At 40.7% G+C, this 19,927-nt stretch overlaps 1 protein-coding gene across 2 annotated transcripts in view; it reads right to left on the reverse strand.

The window, feature by feature from the left end:
* Positions 1-8,132: 8,132 nt before the first annotated feature.
* STRN (striatin) overlaps positions 8,133-19,927 on the reverse strand; it is a 55,971-nt gene continuing 44,176 nt past the window's right edge. For both annotated transcript variants that reach the window (XM_015407140.1, XM_015407132.1), the window contains 4 exons: positions 14,505-14,645; positions 11,002-11,109; positions 9,540-9,626; positions 8,133-9,448 (listed from right to left, as the gene is read on the reverse strand). In XM_015407140.1, coding sequence (XP_015262626.1) covers positions 9,279-9,448; positions 9,540-9,626; positions 11,002-11,109; positions 14,505-14,645 — 506 coding nt within the window. In that variant the 3' untranslated portion in view covers positions 8,133-9,278. The remainder of the gene's footprint in view (positions 9,449-9,539; positions 9,627-11,001; positions 11,110-14,504; positions 14,646-19,927) is intronic.

The raw sequence follows: 19,927 nt of genomic DNA on the forward strand, positions 1-19,927 counted from the left end.
ACATACCAGAGTTATATCGATACAGAGGTATGTGGGGCTGCAGGTGCAGAACACACTTCCCCTGGAAGTACCTGCCCAACTTCAGAATGGAGCAAGAAACAGTGCTCAGTTCTGAGGGGGCAGGGCTGATCCTGTCCCACGTTTCCCTCACAGGCTTGACGGCAGTTAGAATGTCCACAGGTGGCGGGAGGTTCACAGGTTGATGAAACTGCCTCTTGCCAATGGCAGTCCTGGCCTTCATACTGAAACAAGAGCAAGCCCTCCAAGAAGTAATCACCTACCCACTAAATCAGAAGCAGAAAAGAAAAGGCCAGGAATTAGGGAGGGGGGTTATAGCTGCTCCACACTGCTCTTCTCACAGAAGCAGGCTTAATGGCAGAGTCCACAAGACTGAGCCCCAGCATCTTTTTTAATGCCAGAGTTTTACCCCTAAAGCAAATGGAGCTGCAAGTACTTTTGAACAGGTTTATTGCTATTTCGTTTATACACACAGCCCTTCTCACAGGTGGTTAAGCGAAAATTTCCTTTATCATTGAAAAACTCTTTGGGCATTACTGCTTCTGGCAGTATTGTTTCTTGATATGACTGGCACACTAGCCTGACATCTCTTCCAGAAATTAAATATGGTCTATTTTTAGGACTATGAGCTGGTTCACATGCATGATGGCAACATGAAGGCCTAATCTGCATGTACAAATGGGTCAGACGAACTTTCATATATCCTTGTATCAGCTCAACAGCCTCGCCAGCTTGCCAGTCATCAAGCACCCAAGGAAGTAATGTGATGTGTATATATGAACTAAGATTACACGTATCACTGTAGTTTAATTTATCTAAAGGAAAACACTTGGACACCACAAGTTGAAGATACTAAAGGTACTTCAAGTACATCCATGGGTAAAATGTGTGGTAGGGTTTGTAGGTTTGATGTGCACTAAAAAAAATGAAAAAGGAACAGTGGGAGAGGCTCTTCAGCAACCCCTCTCCTAACTATGTCAATTTATTTCTACAAAGAGTTTCTTTTAAAAGCCCTTTTGAACTTCATATACCCCCAGGCATAAAAAGAAAAACCACACAAGGCATAATGGCCATCATTAAAAAATGGAATCATCTGTACTGTATGTATTATTTGCCCATTTCTGAATAGCCTGGAATTTTCTAGTCTCCCCAGTAATGCCACAAAAGCCACACACAAGCAACAAAGTCATTCACAAGTCTGTAGAGCAGTGACACATAAAAGATTACAGCTATCTTCTTGACTTTTCATATGGTGTCCATAGACTTGATACACACATTTAGGGGAAGAAAAAGAACACAAAAGATGTTGAAAAATAGTATTTATTAGCACCCAATTTACATAAATACATAGTACAAAGGACATTTATTTGCTGCTGTCATATTTAGTAAAGCTGCTCTGTATAGTGTTACTTCAGGAAGGTCCATTTGATTTTACACAACATAGAATGCAGGAACTGTACACAGAAATCCCATTTTATTTTGCAAATGTCCAGTATTAACTGCCTTCATTACTACCTTGGCATTTCCTCTTTTAAACTATGTATTAACAAAAGATTATCTGTGTATACATAAGAACATTTTATTCATATTATCAAGCAAGCAAACAAGTTTACTCAAGATATTTCACAAACTATTTTGCTGTGGGTTGTTTTCAAAGGGGCCTGTTTTAGAAATTTAAAAATGATCACAAACATTTCTCTGTGGGTATTTTTTTCTGTTGAATCCCACCAAGATGAGAAGCTCTTTTAAGTTCTTCAAATATACATTCTTTAAATAATAATCTGATGCTAAATGATTGAGAATTAAGTGTTGGATTCTCAATAGTAGCAGATCAACTACTGTTCAGTGAAATTATGGGATGAAGAACCTTTTTGTGGCTGAAACTATGTCTAAAATGCCCCACCAACATTGGGTTGGATCCTGTGACTCTCTTCTCCTAAACAAGGAGTCTTTTCCCAGAGCAAGACTCCTCACTTACTGAAGTAAGTCTTTGGATTTAAATCACAGCTTTATTCATGGTAATGTGATGGAAACATCACAGTACTCATTCATACTTAACGCCCTCAAATGGCCAACTTATTCTGGTCAATCTTTAGTCAAGCCAATATGTCAAATGACACCGCTGGAAAGCATTTATGAACAATTATAGTTAAACATAACAAAGACTGAACACATTGATCAATAACCAAATTATTTCCATTAAATTCTCCTGCCCCTAAACATAAAAAGGCTGTCCTTATTTAATCCCCCCAAGCTTTTATTTAATTAAAAGGTTCTTTCCACTCACACTTAGCACAGGGGGTTTCTCCCAGCTGATGACTATATGAAAATTGATACCCACAAGAAACACACCAGCACAGCACATCTGGACCAGTGCACTTTTATATTTTCTAGAAAACCAGCTAGAGAACCAAACATGCTGCGGTGCACATACCCGTTCATGCATCATAGAATGACCAGGATATATCTCGCCTTGGCCTTAAATTAACCCAGTCTATATTAACACTCCATCATCTGATTCTATCACAATAGTCACATGCACAAGCATTCCTCCCAATAATCATGTTACATTTACAACAGTTATGTGATTCTAGATGTACCTAACAAAGGGGCTCTGGCTCACAAAAACTTATGCCCACAATAAAATTAGTTAGTCTTTAAGGTACCACAAGAATCTATTATTTTAGATGCAACCCTAAGGAATCAGTAGAAAAGAGCAAGAGACCAGTAGCACGGTAAAGACTAATGATATCTGAAGAAGTGAGCAGTGACTCACGAAAGCTCATACCCCGCCACATATTTTGTTAGTCTTTAAGGTGCTACTGGACCCTTGCTCTTTTCTACTGCTACAGACAGACTAACATGTCTACCCATCTTGATCTATCCCCTAAGGGATCAGTTGAACACTGACCTGAGAACACATCATTTAGAATGTATATAGACATATACCTAATTTCTATTTGGTTTGACAGTACATGGCAATAACCAGTTTGAAGTGGCTTCACCTTCCATTAAACTGCATCCATATCCTTTTAGAATGGAAACAGTTTCAAAATACAAGTGGTAAACAATAAAATGAGTTCCCTAAATTCAAAACTCTCCCCACAGGGTTTACAACACACTGGGGGGGAAAAGATCTAGGTTGTTTATAAATGTTTAAATGAAAGCACATAGGACAACAAATAGCTATCAGCACATAGCAAAATCCAAACTAGTTTATTAAAAACACTTCAGCACAGTGGGACATCAAAGTATCTGTGAGAGCTGACAAAGTTTTTACACCAAATACAATGGTGCTGGACTTTCTAAGCCATCCCTTGTGGCTTCCCAGTTAGTTAGCAAGATTATGTGGTCTTATGGGCATTATGAAGATGGAGTTAAAATAAAGTCTCTCGATGCAACTTCCTTTTCTCTATAACCAACCAGCAGATATTACTGTGAAGTATGATAGTTATTCTGTGCTCTTTTTCAGTTTTGCTCACAGGGCTTCAGAGTGCCACTGACTGCAGCATAAGAGATCCTTTCAGTTAATTTGGACTACTCAGTTACAAGACTTTACTTATTAATGTGTTTTATCTGGTTTCAAAACTGTCCTGTTCTAGAAAGGCATGGATGCAATGGCACTGAAACCCGTGTTTACCTAAACACCTGACTATGACAGGAAATGTTTTGGAAGGCACCCAGTCAGAAACCCAATCACATTCAAAATATTAATTCCTAGGACCAAAAAAAAAGTTCTTGAAAGTCTGACCAGTAGTCTTTATTTAATATCTTTGGTTGCTATTTATTAAGTTCTCCATGTAGGTAATGAGCATATTTGACTTGGCAAGAAGTTATTTCGCTTTCTTTAAATAATGACAACAAACCCAACTGTGCAACTCTTCTGTGCTTAGTACACTGGTGTCAGGGCATACATTTCTGCCAGACTTGGAGCAAGCCATGTGAGGGCCCCTACTTTCAAACCAAGTAACTACATGCAAAGAGGCAGGATTTATACTTCTAGGATCTAGCACAATTTTTATGTACCAAAGCCTAATGGACCTCTATCGCATGAGTCACAGAAAGAGGGAGAGCAGAAAGAAAACTTCTTCTGTCACACCACAGCATTCCTTTCAATCTGCTGATCCACTATAAGCAGGTCTAGCCAAGTTAACTGCAAATACTCAAGCCGATTTGCATTAACTCTGCAGCAGAAAACTGTTTTTGTCTACTGCCTCTTCTAGAGTCCTGTAAATAACTTTTTTCCCAGCATAACAAATTTAGAGTCCAATGGCACCTTTAAGACCAACAAAGGTTTATTCAAGGTATGAGCTTTCGTGTGAACACACACTTTATCAAATACTTTATCAAATATCAAATAAAAATACTTTATCAAAAAACACCCCTGGATCTACTTTACCTAGCATATCTAGCTCACAGCAGTTCGATATTCTTCATCATTGCCAAAGTTAAGCGGTCCAAACAGATGTGATATTGGGAGACATGCAATACCTTGCCAGCATATTTAAATCAGGTTAATAGTTGATGTGCAAGGCCCCAACTCAGACTGGAGCTGCGATGTAGAGGTAGAAAAGGTTAATCCTTCCGTATATCTTTGCAAATTACAGCTGACACTATTAGCCCCAAACAGAAAAAAAACATGGTAGAATAACTGTCTTTTCTACTTTCTACTGCTAACAATACCATGGGGAGGTCAATTAACAAAACTATGTGGGGAGTGGAACGGTTAAACTACTACCTCCTCCAATGTTTCAGTCCTAATCCAAATCTCCATCCCATGCAGCCCTTTAAAAACATTGGCTCACATCCAACAAGACCCACCTGAGGAAAACAGACCTCACAGAGTTGAACTTCTCTGTTTCCCTTGCAACTCATGGAGTTCCCTGAAATTTTGTCCCTGGGATCAGCAAGACCCTTAAGCACATATGAAATTATTGACAAGGCAGATTCTACAGCCAGGATTCAATGAGCTGTTTAGGCTTGCCCTGACTCTGTGGCATTTTTTTCTTTGAATAATTTCCATCCTTTAACATCAATTCTTTTTGAAACTGAAGGAAAAGTAGTTTTCCAATGTGGTGGTGGCCAAAGTTGCTGTTCCTGGAAAACTAACCTGTAGTCATAGAAATAAAGTCAACAATCTTTGGATCCCCAATTAAATATCAGGTATTTGTGGACTCAATATTTGCTAATCTGGTGGGGAGAACCAGAAATAGCTATGAAACCTCCCAAAGCCAAAGGAGTAGCACAGGATTAATAGCTTCTTCAACAAAGGGGAAAAATAAAATGCTAAGTTGCATAAATTTTATTGTCTTAAAGTGCTAAAGGTGGAATTGTCTCCTCACTGTGATGATATCATTTTATGCTGGTTAGAAAACAGTATTTGAACTAGGCAAATCCTGTTCTTTTATAAAATATAAAACTAGTTTGGGGAATCCATACTGGGAGTTCAATATGATGTCTGAGATAAACTGGAAATTATATGTAGATAGCTCTGCTTCGGTTAAGATGCCAGGCTCCTTTCCCCCAATGTTTTCCTTTGTAGAAAGTTTTAATTTTTGTAGCAATGAAACATTTACTAACCCCACCTGTATTCAAAGTGGTATACTCTCAGGAGAATTATACCACCTACTTTTTCTGAATGTGTTGAGAGGCTCTTAGGGCCTTCAGCATTTTTCAGTCCATCTAAACTTTTCACCCCCCCCCAAAAAAAAGATCAAAAGTGAGGTTTCACTTGACTTTTAAATTGCTGTGTAACTTGCATTTGAAATCTGTGCCCTCTGGAATATACATTTGATTTGTTCTGCATTCTATCCTGCATTAATGTTCATATGCAGTGGAAGATTACTTCAAAAGCACTTTCCAGTGTCTCATATGCAAATGGTCCAACATCTCCTATGGCTTCCATGCAATGCTATGTAAGAGAAACCAGATATGGAACAATCCTTGGGTAATTTGTAGCTTGGGTTGCCCCACTAATGCTGCCCCAGTAATCTCCTGGTCTGCCAATTTAAACTAGTGGGGATCAGCATAACACCCATATAGTTTGTTGGTGTGACAAATGAATATGGTCTTCTTTGCAGAAGTGTTCAGAGCTATGGAATATGATATGCCAAATGGCAAAACAATATTTTATTTCTTGGGGGGGGGATATTGTTTGGCACTTCATTTACAGAAACTCAGAGAAAACTGCGGGAAGAGAATATTTATGCAGCTGTGGTGCAAACTTGTACGCATAGCAATAGGCTGGATCCAGACTAAGCTGTCCAGTAGCAGAATGGAACTTTCCTGTATTCCCCCTCCCACTGCAGCTCACAGATCTTCACAAAATGCTGTTCCCAGGGCACAGAGGACTCCAAGGAATGATATGAGGGAGTCAGAGGAATCAGTGCAAATGGCCAATTCAATCTGAATCCAACCCAACGCATTCACAAGTCCCTTCTAAAGCTAAACTCCTGAATGCATATTTACCATTCAGAGACAAAAGTCCCAAGAGACAACTGGAATGTGTTCAGACCCCTCACAGATCAACCCCTCACAGCTAATGTCTGTACATAATCGGACATCACTTTAACAACAATACTTTTCAATGAAGGCAGTTCACTAGTTCAGCTATAACTGAGTACCAGAGCAAAGGAGGAAAAAGAAGGTGGGCTGAAGGTCCAGCGGTCTGGTCCAAGTTCTTATAAATGCACAAAAGAGATGCAACTCAATTCTGCCAGTCAAGTAAAATTTTGCATCTCTAACCGGTCTTCTGCATCTCTAACTGGTAAAGGGATCTCAGAGAATTTTTATTACTTGTGTACAGTATGATGCCATCTACAGAATGCAAGCAGGATACTGAAAAAGAATCTAAAGAGCACAAATACAGAGCTCACAATTGCATGATAAGGCTATTTTATAATTTCCAAAAGGCACCTCAGCCTCTAGCTACTTCCCTCTTTTAATAGTCACTTCGTTTGGAGTAAGAACTCACTATTCAGGATGAAGTAGCTTTCAATCCACATTTGAGTAGTAACTTCTTACATTCATACCTTAACCAGAATGAAAGTCTTAAAAACAAGCATGCTGACTTATTATATGTACAGTGGTTTAAACATCAGCAACTATGTATCACATTGCTTAATCAAAGAGAACAATAGTCATACATTTTATCCTTTGTACTCACAAAGCCTGAAGAACTTTTAATACTAAAACATTAAAATTACCAATAGAATATTCCCTTAAATGTATTTTAATACATACTGTTTACAATCTATATCTATATATATCTATATATAATATCTCTCTCTATATATATATATATCTGTACAAACACATAATATACACAATTTCATGTATCTGTTTTTCCAAATAAACCATTGCAATACCCTTAAAAAAATAAAAGGACATCAAGAGGACCAGGGGCATGTACAGGGGAAAAAAGTCACATATAGCTAAATGCATATTTATGCAGTTCAACTTTTCACTTTGATTCACAATATGTGGTAACATGGTGCCTAAATATTTTAAATTACCATTGTAATTTTACATCTAAAAGTTTTGTTTTCATTTAAGGAAACATACTGCACATCAGTATCAAGAGGAGGTATCTATCAGCAGGTTCTTCACCTATTCTTGTGTTTTGAATGCAGCATGCAACATCTTCAAACCAAAAGGAAACAATCATTTAAAGCTCCACAACAGAGCATCAACTGTCTTAATCTGAATTCTTCATTCCTGGTTGATATCTGATTATGTTTCAGATAAATTTACTGATGTCTAAACCCTTTTACAAGAGTGATGAATTTTCAAGAGTGTAAAATTAACTTCTAAAAAGTAATGCCAGCTACCTTTTCCTAACCCAGAAAGTCTCTTGAATTAAGTCATGATGTGGACTACCTCTCCTGCCTGTGATCACTTCCACTTAGGGCTGCCATCACCTCAGGCAGTTAATGACAAACAGTACAACTACATTTAAATATCTGAGATATCTGAGGTTGAAAAGTAAAACACCAGTCTTCCCAGTGTTCCAGTATTCTGGAGCAGGTTTCACACTAGGTGGATAGTAACTGACTCTCCCTTCTCACTCACATACACACATGCATACACACATGTGCACATCCAGCTGTTTCTGAGGGGACAGCTCATGCTGCTGTGCAGTATAAGGGAAGCAACCATGTGGGCCAACTGGCTGGACTGGGACATTTCCCCCACTCAATCAGCAATCCACAGGGAGGGTGCAGATCAAGTAGGAAAATCCTACCCACGTGGCTAATTCACACAAGTACTCCTTCAGGGTAATAGCATGGGAGAAGCAGTCTCCACTCTGGGGCAACGGGGAACAGGATGCTGAGCTCACATGACAGTGATGCTTCATTCAAGACACAATGAAATTGTTGTTTAGATGCAGCTAACATGCTTTTCAAGAGCAAGGCCTTTTGTAGCCTGCACAGACATCCATGTTTTGTTGAAGAGGGGAGAAGTTCAAAATTTTACTATGCTCCCCTCTAAATGGATCAGATTATCAACATCTGAAAGAAGTCACATCCCTTGTAAACAATGTATGGCCTCGGATATCACAGGAAGCTGGATTAAAGGCTAAACTGTGGTCCCAGCCACTTCTTAAGACATTCTTCCAAAGGTTTAAATAAAACATACATTTTGTGCCTTTTACATATCTGCTTTTAATACAATATACTTAGGGGAACATATTACCACATTAATATTTTTAAATATTTAACGTCTTAAACCCAATTCACTGAACATTACAGCCAGCAGGCTAAAGTTAAATTAAGTATTGTTTTATGTACATCATCCAGCAGGAAATACCAAAAAGGAGAAGATGGGATGATATCGATCTGGTGGATCCAGGAGTCACATGAATCAATAGCATTTAACATTATTTAACTGAAGCATGTGAATAAAATTCTTCAGATGAGGAACGATGAAGCTATCTGCTTCCTTGTCAACAACTCTGCACTGCTGATATAGTTCACAAAAATTATTTTTTGGGGGGGGCGGTGTCTCCTTTTGTCACAGGCCTGCCTGGACAAATTGATACAGCCAAAACTTAAAAAAATGGTTCTGCTCTGGACTGTTTGAAATAGCTTCCCAGCTGAGCTCATATAACTACATTTTAATTTAGAAAAGAGCACCTTGCAAAACAAAACAAAAACTAGACCATTACTAACATTCACTTGAATTAAAGGGCAAGACTGTTGCCCTTGTCTTTTGTACAGCTTTATATACACATGGCAGCTAGAAGGGAAGGAAGTATTGCGTCATACAAAGACTTTAGCAAGTGCATCTGCTCCTCCACTGGCAATATAACATTTGGAGGGGTGAAATGCCACATCATGAATGGATTCGTCATATTTTTTGCGATGAGCCGTAAACTCTTGAATGCAAGTCTTGCTTTCAAGGTTCCATAAGCGGATTGAACAGTCGTGGCCTATGTTAGGGAGAAAAAAAAGGAAAAAAACCACTAATATTTGCAGCCAATGTTAAAGGATACCTAAAGAACAAACACTAAATGTACTTACTGCCAGACATCAAGTACAAGCCATTTGGGTCAACCGCTAAACTTGTGACTGCATCCAAGTGTGCTACCATGGAATGGATCAGTTTTCCTTTGCAATTAAAGATGAAATGTGATGTTACAATCTGTTTTCGCAAGCTAATGCATTACAGAACTATCAGAGTTTATTATAATGAGATATTTATGCTTAAAAATTTAAACTAAATCAATTATTCCTATTGGGAGAGAGTACTTCCAGTTTTGATTCTTCTGGAAAGTTCAACTGACTCTACTTCTTTATCAGTTGGTGCTAAACTTGTTTCCCAGATTTTGGATAACTAGGCAGCTTTTGCATGGATTAAAACTGAAGGCACACTTCACTCTTAAACACACAGAGAGACTGTATTTTGTCAACTGCCTTCAAGAAGAACAGGCAGATATTTTCCTTGGAACAGCAGATAATGTGCAAACCCCCCCCTCCAGCTTTATCCATTCTTTTCCTTGGTGATAATCAGGGAAGAAGCAGTTCATTTGGTATAATGGAATCGTTTCTACGAGTCACCAGAAGATTTTGGCTGTAGTGAGGGTCTAAGTGGGATGATGTCATTGCTCACATATTTAGCAGCTATAAGACCAGAGAGCAGGGGAAATGTAACACTACAAGGAGCTACCACACTTTGATGGACCATGGTAGATGCATTCAACATGGTGGGTTATTTTTACCAAAGGACTCAGATTCAAAGTTTGGAAGCTAACGTCCTAAACAATATTAACTGTCATTTTCAGTAAAATGCAGTAAAGCTAAGGGTAGCTTCTCATACATCCCATAAGCAGGTACAAAATACACGCCTTCTGTGCATCAGTTATGAAGAGAACACACAACTCAGAGTTTATCTTTAAAATAAAATAGGTGCCACTTCCATGTACTGAGTTGTTGTTTTGAAACCCTGACTTGCAAAATACACGATTTAAGTTACCTGGTGGCTCAAGTTTCAACAAAGCAGTCTTAATTGTTACAAAGTTTCCATGATGGAAAATTTAGCAAGATATACCTATTCTGAAATTTATATAACTGAATAATGCTGTTATCCAGCTTATAAGTACTTATAAATACAGACAGAAGTTGGGGCATTAAAATCAAGGGTAAAGAACTTCTTGCAGATTTTCAAAGAGCTACATGCACAAAAAACATCCACAGCCCTTGACAGTAAGTTACATAGGACAGAAGACTTCAGTGCATGAATTAGCTCTCCTGATTTCCTCTCTGGTCCTATGTATCATCCACTTTTATTTGACAAAAATAAATATCAGGAACTGTTGTGTGGGATACTATAGCCTTAATAAAAATCCTGCATGAGCAGCACTGTATGTCCAATAGATCCTTATACCTCTTTAGTTTACAAGCCAGAGAACTTGCAAAGCTTAGTTTAAAGCTGTCTCTACAATAGCTTTTCTATATTACATGACCCTTAAAAGAAAATGCTTACCTGTGTTATTGTCATAAAACTTGATGTGTCTGTCCTCATGGGCAGTGATACTAACTGGAAGAGTTGGATGGCTGATAACTTTGTTTATTTGGCAAGAAGAGCTAGAAGCTAAGAGAAAACACAACACACACAACACACAAATGTTAAGCTACAGGAGCTACTTACTAATGGATCAATCTAGCAGGCCAAGCTGGTTCCAAATACAAATTTCATTATATTTAGCATACTCAGAGCAACTATGCTTCTTCAGGCCTATTCAGTACACTGCATGAAGGAAATCAAGCCTTCCTCACCAACAAATTCAATGTTTTGTTTAGCTAACACCGCACATTCTCAGACAAATCACTGAATTCCACATCCATAATGACGATCTATAATGCAAGGAATTTCCAATCTTATAACATGTTGAATGCATTTGTCATTTTTATTGGTACAACTGCAAATATGAAAGGGAGGGAAAATCAAAATGTATGGAGACAGTATATAGAAAAGGGAACGGAAGCCTAACAAAGGGATCTGGAGATCAGTTAAGGCACAAGGGCCTGGCATGTGATTTCCACACCTTTTGGCCCTTTAGAGCTTTTTCTTGCCTTTAGTAGCTCACACTTGTGATCACATAATTACCCAGACACATTATGGTCAGAAGCCCACAACACAGAATAAGCCACAAACGTCTGTATCCTAAACGTATGTCACGGGCCATATGAATAAAGGTTACTAGGATGTCGAAACCCCTCCCCTCCTAGGAAGACTACCACGGCAAAAGTAGCCCTGGGCCCGGTCACTGTCTATATGATAATCAATGGTTGCAGGGAACTTACTTCCTCTCTCCCAACCAAAAAAAGAACTTTGCTCTAGCTGGAAGTTGCTCCAAGTCTGTAGGAATCAAAAGGGCACACAGGCCTCTCTGCTCCCACCAGAAGACTAAGAGCCACAGGATAGCTGCACCACCTCAATCCAAGCAGGAACACCAGCAGGGGAAGATCACAAAGGCCACAGCTGGCAATAAATTAAATCCTGTTCCTTTACTCCCTTCTTCTCTTGTGTGTTTTACCTTTCTAGTTTCTAAGCCTGTGAGCACAACCTTTTTTCTGACACTATCCTGTTCCTCTACTCCCTCTTCTCTTGTGTGTGTTACCTTTCTAGTTTCTAAGCCTGTGAGCCCAGCAGTGGGGCCAGGACATTAGAAGCCCTCCCACTGTTGACCCCCCCCCCAAGCACCAAGAAGACAGAGCATCACTTGCCCCAGAGCCCCTAGCTATACCTTGTGGCTAATAGCCACTGATGGACCTCTGCTCCATATGCTTATCTAATTCCCTTTTGAAGCTGTCCATGCTTGTAGCACCCACCACTTCCTGTGGCAGTGAATTCCATGTGTTAATCACTCTTTGGGTGAAGAAGTACTTCCTTTTATCCGTTCTAACCCGACCGCTCTGCAGTTTCATGGAGTGCCCACGAGTTCTTGTATTGTGAGAAAGGGAGAAAAGTACCTCTTTCTTTACCTGCTCTTTCCCATGCATAATCTTATAAACCTCGATCATGTCACCCCTCAGTCGTCTTTTCTCCAAGCTAAAGAGCCCTAAGCGCTTTAACCTTTCCTCATAGGGAAAGTGTTCCAACCCTTTTATCATTCGAGTTGCCCTTTTCTGCACTTTTCCCAAAGCTATAATATCCTTTTTAAGGTGTGATGACCAGAACTGCACACAGTATTCCAAATGAGGTCACACCATTGATTTATATAGGGGCATTATGATATTGGCTGATCTGTTTTCAATACCCTTCCTAATAATCCCCAGCATAGCATTGGCCTTCTTTATTGCAGTCACACACTGTCTCGACATTTTCAGTGAGTTATCTACTACAACTCCAAGATCTCTCTCTTGTTCAGTCTCTGCCAGTTCAGACCCCATCAATGTGTATGTATATTTAGGATTTTTGGCTCCAATGTGCACGCTCCTTATTAATGTAAGCTACTTGGGAGAGAACTGTTTGAAAAAGGAGACATAAATATAAGGATATCGATATATACCGACATATATATACTTATACTTATCTCAAAGTTCACTTCCAGCACACGTGTTTAGGATAGAAACACTGCTGTTTCCTACACTGCATGAATGTGCAACTTGGTACCAGCTAATCTGAGACCACTCTTTTTGTCTCTGTACAGCTGATTTATACATGGCAGAAAAGTAAAAAACCATGACGTTGATATATGAGACACCTATGCTTTCTGCTTTAACAATGCGCAGTAGGGACTTTTACGCCCCACCTGTGGAAAGATACACATTCCTCCAGATAACTACTGGGGAAGAACAGACACCATTATGGGCAAGATAAAAAAAAGTCCTGTTTAACACATTGTGGTTGAAGGGGGGAAAGCATTAGCTCATCTGTACTCCCCATTTTTCTGTAACATACAAACAAGCTCCCCTTCATCTGTATGAATTACATGTCATAATTACATGTTTTATATTCTCTGGGTACCTTCCAGAGCTTTGCATAAATTCTCCTGTCACATTCACTGCTTCCCAAAAATCTGTAACCCCACATCCCTCAGAACCAAATAATATGATTGTTTTCTCCTCTTTCAATGTCTGTTCACCATTTCTAGCCCAGGCCTTGACACATTTTGTTCATAGGAGGCGCCAGTCCAAAAATGTAGGTTATAGGAGCCAGACTCACTTCTTATCCTACGGGGAGTCTTATTAATGACTGTATTATCTAATGATTGCTACCCCAAAATCTAACCCTAACTTTCATAACATTACTAAAGCTATGACAGATATAGTATGTAGTATGTAAACAAATATAGGATTAAACCTTAGCTGTCATCACCACAAGAAAAAGACATTCTGATGCAAAATAATAAACTTCGGGTTGGATCCAGCCAGCTTTTTGCTCAATCTTGGCCAATTCCGCTCCTTATTACAGCTCCTATTCCACATGGCTTGTGAGCATACACATCCCACAAACCCAAACGTTATCCTTTTGGTGGTTCTCCCTTTTTCACCAGTGAAAAAGCTGATTGGATCCAACCCTTCGCACTTCCACTGTGAGCTAATATCGTATACTGGTCTGAGAGTCAGACTAGAATCTTGGGAGTTTTGGGTTCAAATCTCCACTCTGTAATGAAAGCTGGCTGGGTGACCTTGGGCCAGTTACACAGTCAACCAAACCTACCTCACAGAGGAGAACAGTGTAAGTGGCTTTCAGTCCTCCACTGGAGAAGAAAGGTGGGGTATAAATGAAGTAAATAAATGAAATAATAAAATAAATTTCTGACACATAGTACAATAAAATCATTGTTGAAAATACTAGGCATCACAATGAAATTCCTAGGCGCCATAGTGACCTGGGATTTGTTGATTCTTGCTCTGACCACAGTAACAGTATGAACTGTGCCTCCATTTACTGGGACTAATAACAGAATAACTGCATCTTAAATATCAATGATAACTCATTAAATGCTCCCACCACACAACAACATTCTGGGTACCTACTAGTGTCTATGTTAGACTCCAGTGTGAGAATCCGTTGTCTGGTTTCCATGTTAAAAATGCTTGTGTTTCCACTGTTAAACGATGCTACCATGTGGCTTGGGTCACTGCTTACAAGGTCCACAGAAGATGGAATCCCCATCTCTATACAAAAAAGGAGTCAGAAAGTATTAAACACAACTCATTCGTTTGAGGTCTTCTCCTCCTGTGTTCCATGTACTCACTCATACATGCGTTTTCTTGGTTGTACCCCCCCCCCATGCAGTGGCCTGCCTGAAGAGGCCAGGAAGGCTCCTACGTTCCTGTCATTCTGCAAACTATGTCAAATGGAGATTCAGGCGGGTAGCCATGTCGGTCTGAAGCAGCAGGACAAAGTCTGAGTCCAGTGGCACCTTTAAGACCAACAAGGTTTTATTCTGCACTGTGCTTATTAGATGTCTCTTTGTATGTATTGTTAATGAGTTACACCATGTAATCCATTTTGAGCCTCAGTGAGAAAGGCAGGCAATAAATACAGTACATAAATTTATAAGAACATCACTGATATACTGGAATATCAGTAAGAGTACTCAGGTTTCAGTAATTACAAGATTACCAGTTTAGCTTGCAAAAAAGAGGATTGGTTGCAGCCAAAGTTTCCATTCCCCTATTGGTGGGAGGAAGGAGGCATTCTGCTGGAAGAAAGGTCGTTGTGCCAGTGGAAGGCACCTTGTGCTGAAGGCAGGTTTCATTCCTGGCAGAACAGAAAATTATGAATCCAAGTGTGAGGCAAAACCCCATGGGTTATGTGAATGGTCATGGGCCTATTCCATCCTGCAGGTGTTGCTAATTGGTCTCTTGGGATACACAGCCCTTATAATCTTCACGACCAGAGCTGGAAATGTGGTAATTAGCTTCTCATGAGAACCTGCAGCCAACAGGTGGGAGGGGCAGAATCAGGAGTGATGGGGTAATTTTCCAGAGTTCCAGCAAGAATGTGTCCTGATTGGGTATCATCATCACCTGATGCTGCTTGACAAAAAAAAACACCTATAATTGAACTAAGTGTCTGGAGAAAGAAGACTACCTTGGATTCTTTTTTTCCTTATTTTAAACCCCCGGAAGGATATTTTTTATTTTGCAAATACTACAAAAACTACAAAGAAATATTAGGAAAGGGACTACAACTAAGGATAATGGAAAGCAAACCACACTAAACTAAAACCCCAAGAGGAGGAGATCTTTTCACTTAGTAAAAATGTTAGTACAATAAGTGTTAATAACACAATATACTTGTAGAGTTCTTGCTTATAACAATTCACTATTTATATGTTATTTTATTAGTCGTTATGAGAGAAATCTCTGATCATCTTCTTGTTCTTCGCTTCAAAAGGCCATTTTCCAAGTCCTTCTGCCTTTACTTCGGCTTTCTGTCTCTGAAATCATATACCACTCTAGCAGGTCCTGCACCCTTTTCTGCCACAGAGTCCTCTTCCATTCCAGAGGTAGCAGAGTCACTAGACTTCATTTCTTCCTCTTTGGACTCTTCATCTGTCCCCAGCTAACGTCTCAAAAATTCTTTAGCTTTAAAAGTGGAGTCTATCTTCTCTCTTCTATCGTTGATCTTAAAGATGACACCCTCCGGAACCGCCCATCTGTACGATATCCCATTAGTTTGAAGGAAAGAAAAGAAGTCCTTGTAATTTCCCCTCTTTTGTCTAATTTCAAATGGAATGTCCTTTAAGGTTTTGATGGTTACATTTCCCATTTTCAGTGGAGTTGCTGATGTTGCTTTTAAAACGGCATCTCTGGTTTGTCTTCTTGAAAACCTGACCACTATTTCTCCAGGTAGGCTATTTTTTTTAATGTAATTGGAGTATGCCCTATAGGCTGACTCCATTTCGTTTACAAGTTCATCCGCTGTTAAGCCTACTACTGGAGCGATGATCTCACTAAGCACCCTCTTCAGGTCTTCCCGATCCATTTCAGGAACTCCCTGAAACCTGAGAATCATGTTAGCTTTTCCCATCTGTAGCTGCAAAACTCGATTATCTTGGCAATTCTGTTTCGTTTCCACATCTCCCATCCTTTTCTTCAACTTCTTGCTTATGGTGACTATCTCTTTAATTTTCTCATTTGCCTGCTCCACTTTTTTCTCTGTTTCATTCAGCTGAAGCTGCTGTGCTGCAAAGTTTTTATTCATCACAGTCAGTTGCTGGTTAATACCATTGAGTTGTTCCATCACCGGTTTGAGCATATCCGCCAGGAGTTTGAGGACATCTGCTCCCTCTTCCGGTTTCGGACTCTGACTGCCCGGCTTCGTTTTAAACTTTCTCTGCTGGACTGCCATCTTTCCCGTTTTGTTTACAGTTTCTGCCGCTTCCACGCAACTCGGAAAACTCGCCAAACGACTCCGCAATTCAGATAAGTCTCTCAAAACACTTTCAGTTTGCTTCCTCCCCTCTCCCCCTTTGTGTCCGTTAGCCGCTCATTCACATAAGAGGCATCCCTCTTTGCAATCTCTTTTTTCAGCCGTGGGGGGGGGATCGCTTTTCAAACTACTCCGTTTTATTCAGAACTCACGTTCATTGTTGGTCAGTTTCTCTGACCATGCTCGGTTTTACACCATTCTGCTCGATCTCCAGCGCTTGTCCCGGTCAGTCCAGCTTGTGCCCAAAGGCCACTCAGCGACTGGACCGTCGGGGCGGAGGGGAGCCTCAAATCTCCGGCATTACGCCATCGAAGAGGCTACCCCTCAAAAGCCCCCTGGCCTGGAGCCTATTGCAAAGGTTCCGTGGGGATGTCACTTGAAGTGGCAACCCTCCAGGCTGCTGGTGTGTGATTCACCCTTCCCCGTTGTGGGGAGAGCATCCGCCATCGCTGTTCCGTAGACCGGAAGTTGACTACCTTGGATTCTGATGGACTGAATGCCCATATTGCAACAGACAGCAATGTAGAGAATGCATGAGCTGAGGCCTTTAATTCCTGGACTTAAGGTTTGGACACAGGTTCTGAAAATGTGTTAGATAGTCAAGCTAGTTTTCTTGTTTTCTGCTGTATGACTCTAGAGTACTGTGTAGCCTGTAGATTATCTTTTGTTTTGACTGAAATTAAATAAAACTTCATATAGTTTTAATAAAAATCAAGGAAAGTCTGGTTACTTGTGTACAACAGCCCTGGGGACCCACGGAGTTCACTTTTGGACTCCTTCACACCAACCCATGGTCTCTCAAGTGCCCAAACAGATGTCTGAATGCTGGAATAACAAAACTCTGTTCCAACCAGTAATCAGGAATAACAAAAATCTGTTTCAACCAGGAACCATCAATTCACAAGCCCAATTACACAGCAAAGATATTATCTTTTGGCCCTACAGCCAGGGCTGTGTCAGTACAACACATACTGTAGGGCACTGTAGGGAGAACTAAGTGCTGGATGCTAAATGAGCAATGTAAATATTGTGTGCAAAATATTATGTGTGCGACTACAAATAAGTTGAAAGGAAGGTAGATATTCCCTGTGGGGACTATGATTTCAAAAGCAAACAGAAGGGAAAGTCCAGGAACACATTCTTTTTACAGGGAATAGTGAAACAACACTAAGTTGCTGTACCTAATAGTGGCTGGTTACTCAAAAAAATAGTATATGTAACTTGTCACTAAAATTGGCCTCTGTGCTGGATGACTGGAAAGTAGCAAATGGCACCCCAGTTTTTAAAAAGGGGTCCAGAGGGGAACTAGGAAATTACAGACCAGTTAGCTTAACATCTGTTCCAAGTACATTAGCAGAAACTTATTAAAGAGAGTTATTATGTACAACAAGAAACAAACTCTGCTGAAGGAAAAATCATGGTTTCTGCAAAAGGAAGTGCTGTCTCACTAACCTCTTGGAGTTTTTGAGCATGTTAACAAGCATGTAGATAAGGGTGATCTAGTCAATATTATAAACATGGACTTCCAAAATGCTTTTGACAAGGTACCTCACCAAAAACTCCTGTGAAAACTTAGCAGTCATGGGATAAGAGGATATGCCTTCTTATGAATTAGAAGTTGGTTAAGTGGCAGGAAGGTGAGAGCAAGAATGGGCAGTTTTTGCAATAGAGGGAGTGAGCAAAAAGAGGTCCCACAGTATTGGGACTGAGATATTTAATTTTTTCATAAATGATTTGTAATTGTGGGTGAACTGTGTAGTAGTCATGATTCCAGATGGTATCAAATTATTCAGGATGGTGAAAATTTTGGTAGATAGTTTGGTCCGGGGGTTTGGGCTGGGTTGTTACCAGTATGGATGACACCCAGCTGTATCTGCTGATGGATGGATGGCCAGAATCCACCCCAGATGTTTTGGATAGGGTATTAGGGGCCGTGGCTGGATGGCTACAGCAGAGCTGGCTGAAATAAAATCCAACAAAGATGGAGGTCCTGTACTTGAGTTGTGGGGGCCTGGGATCTGGGGGCCTGGGAATCTGACTCCCAACCCTTGGTGGGGTGCTGTTGGCACCAGTAGTGAGGGTGAGAAGCCTGGGGGTGATCCTGGATGCCTCGCTTTCCATGGTGGCCCAAGTCACCACTGTTACCAGGTCAGCCTTTTATCATCGTCGGCTGGTCAGACAACCCCCCAGCAACGGCGGCGAGGCCTGTGCAGCTCCAAGCCGCTGGGCCTGCCAACCTCCCACCCCCGGCAATGGCGGTGAGGCCTGAGCTCAGCCCGCCAAGCCTCCCCCAGTGGCGGCAAGGCCTGGCCAGCCTGCCAAGCTTTCCCTTTCCACGTGGTGGTGGTGGATTTAAGTATCCCCCCTATATTTTTTCGACTTTTCAGATTTTTCTGCACATCTGGGGATCTGGGGAGGGAGGGGGGCTCTTGGTAGTTGGTGATTCAATCCTTAGGCAAATAGACAGCTGGGTGGCAAAACCGTGTACTGAATATGGTGACTTGCCTGCCTGGTGCAAAGGTAGCGGACATTACACGTGTTCTACATAGGCTGGTAGATAGTGCTGGGGAGGAGCTAGTGGTCATGGTCCACGTTGGCACCAATGATGTGGGGAAATGCAGTCGCGAGGTCCTGGAGGAAAAATTTAGGCTGCTGGGCAGGAAACTCAAGGTCAGGACCTCCAAGGTAGACAAATTATCTATGTTTTATAGTATTTTTTTCTGGTTTTGGATTGTAATGGCCTATGGCTAAATACAATAAAACCCTCCTATCCATTTCTCCAAGGTAGACTTCTCGGAAGTGCTACCTGTTCCACGTGCAGGGCCAGAGAGACAGGCACAGATCAGAAGTCTCAATGCGTGGATGAGACGATGGTGTAGGGGGGAAGGTTTCAAGTTTGTTAGGCACTGGGATGCTTTTTGGAACAAGAGGGAGCTGTACAGGCGAGACTGTCTCCACTTGTCCCAAGAAGGAACCAGGCTGCTAGCGCTTAAAATCAAAAAGGTGGCAGAGCAGT

The sequence above is a fragment of the Gekko japonicus genome, unplaced genomic scaffold (genome assembly GCF_001447785.1).
Source record: "Gekko japonicus isolate JY-2015 unplaced genomic scaffold, Gekko_japonicus_V1.1 scaffold2372, whole genome shotgun sequence".
Lineage (NCBI taxonomy): Eukaryota > Metazoa > Chordata > Lepidosauria > Squamata > Gekkonidae > Gekko > Gekko japonicus.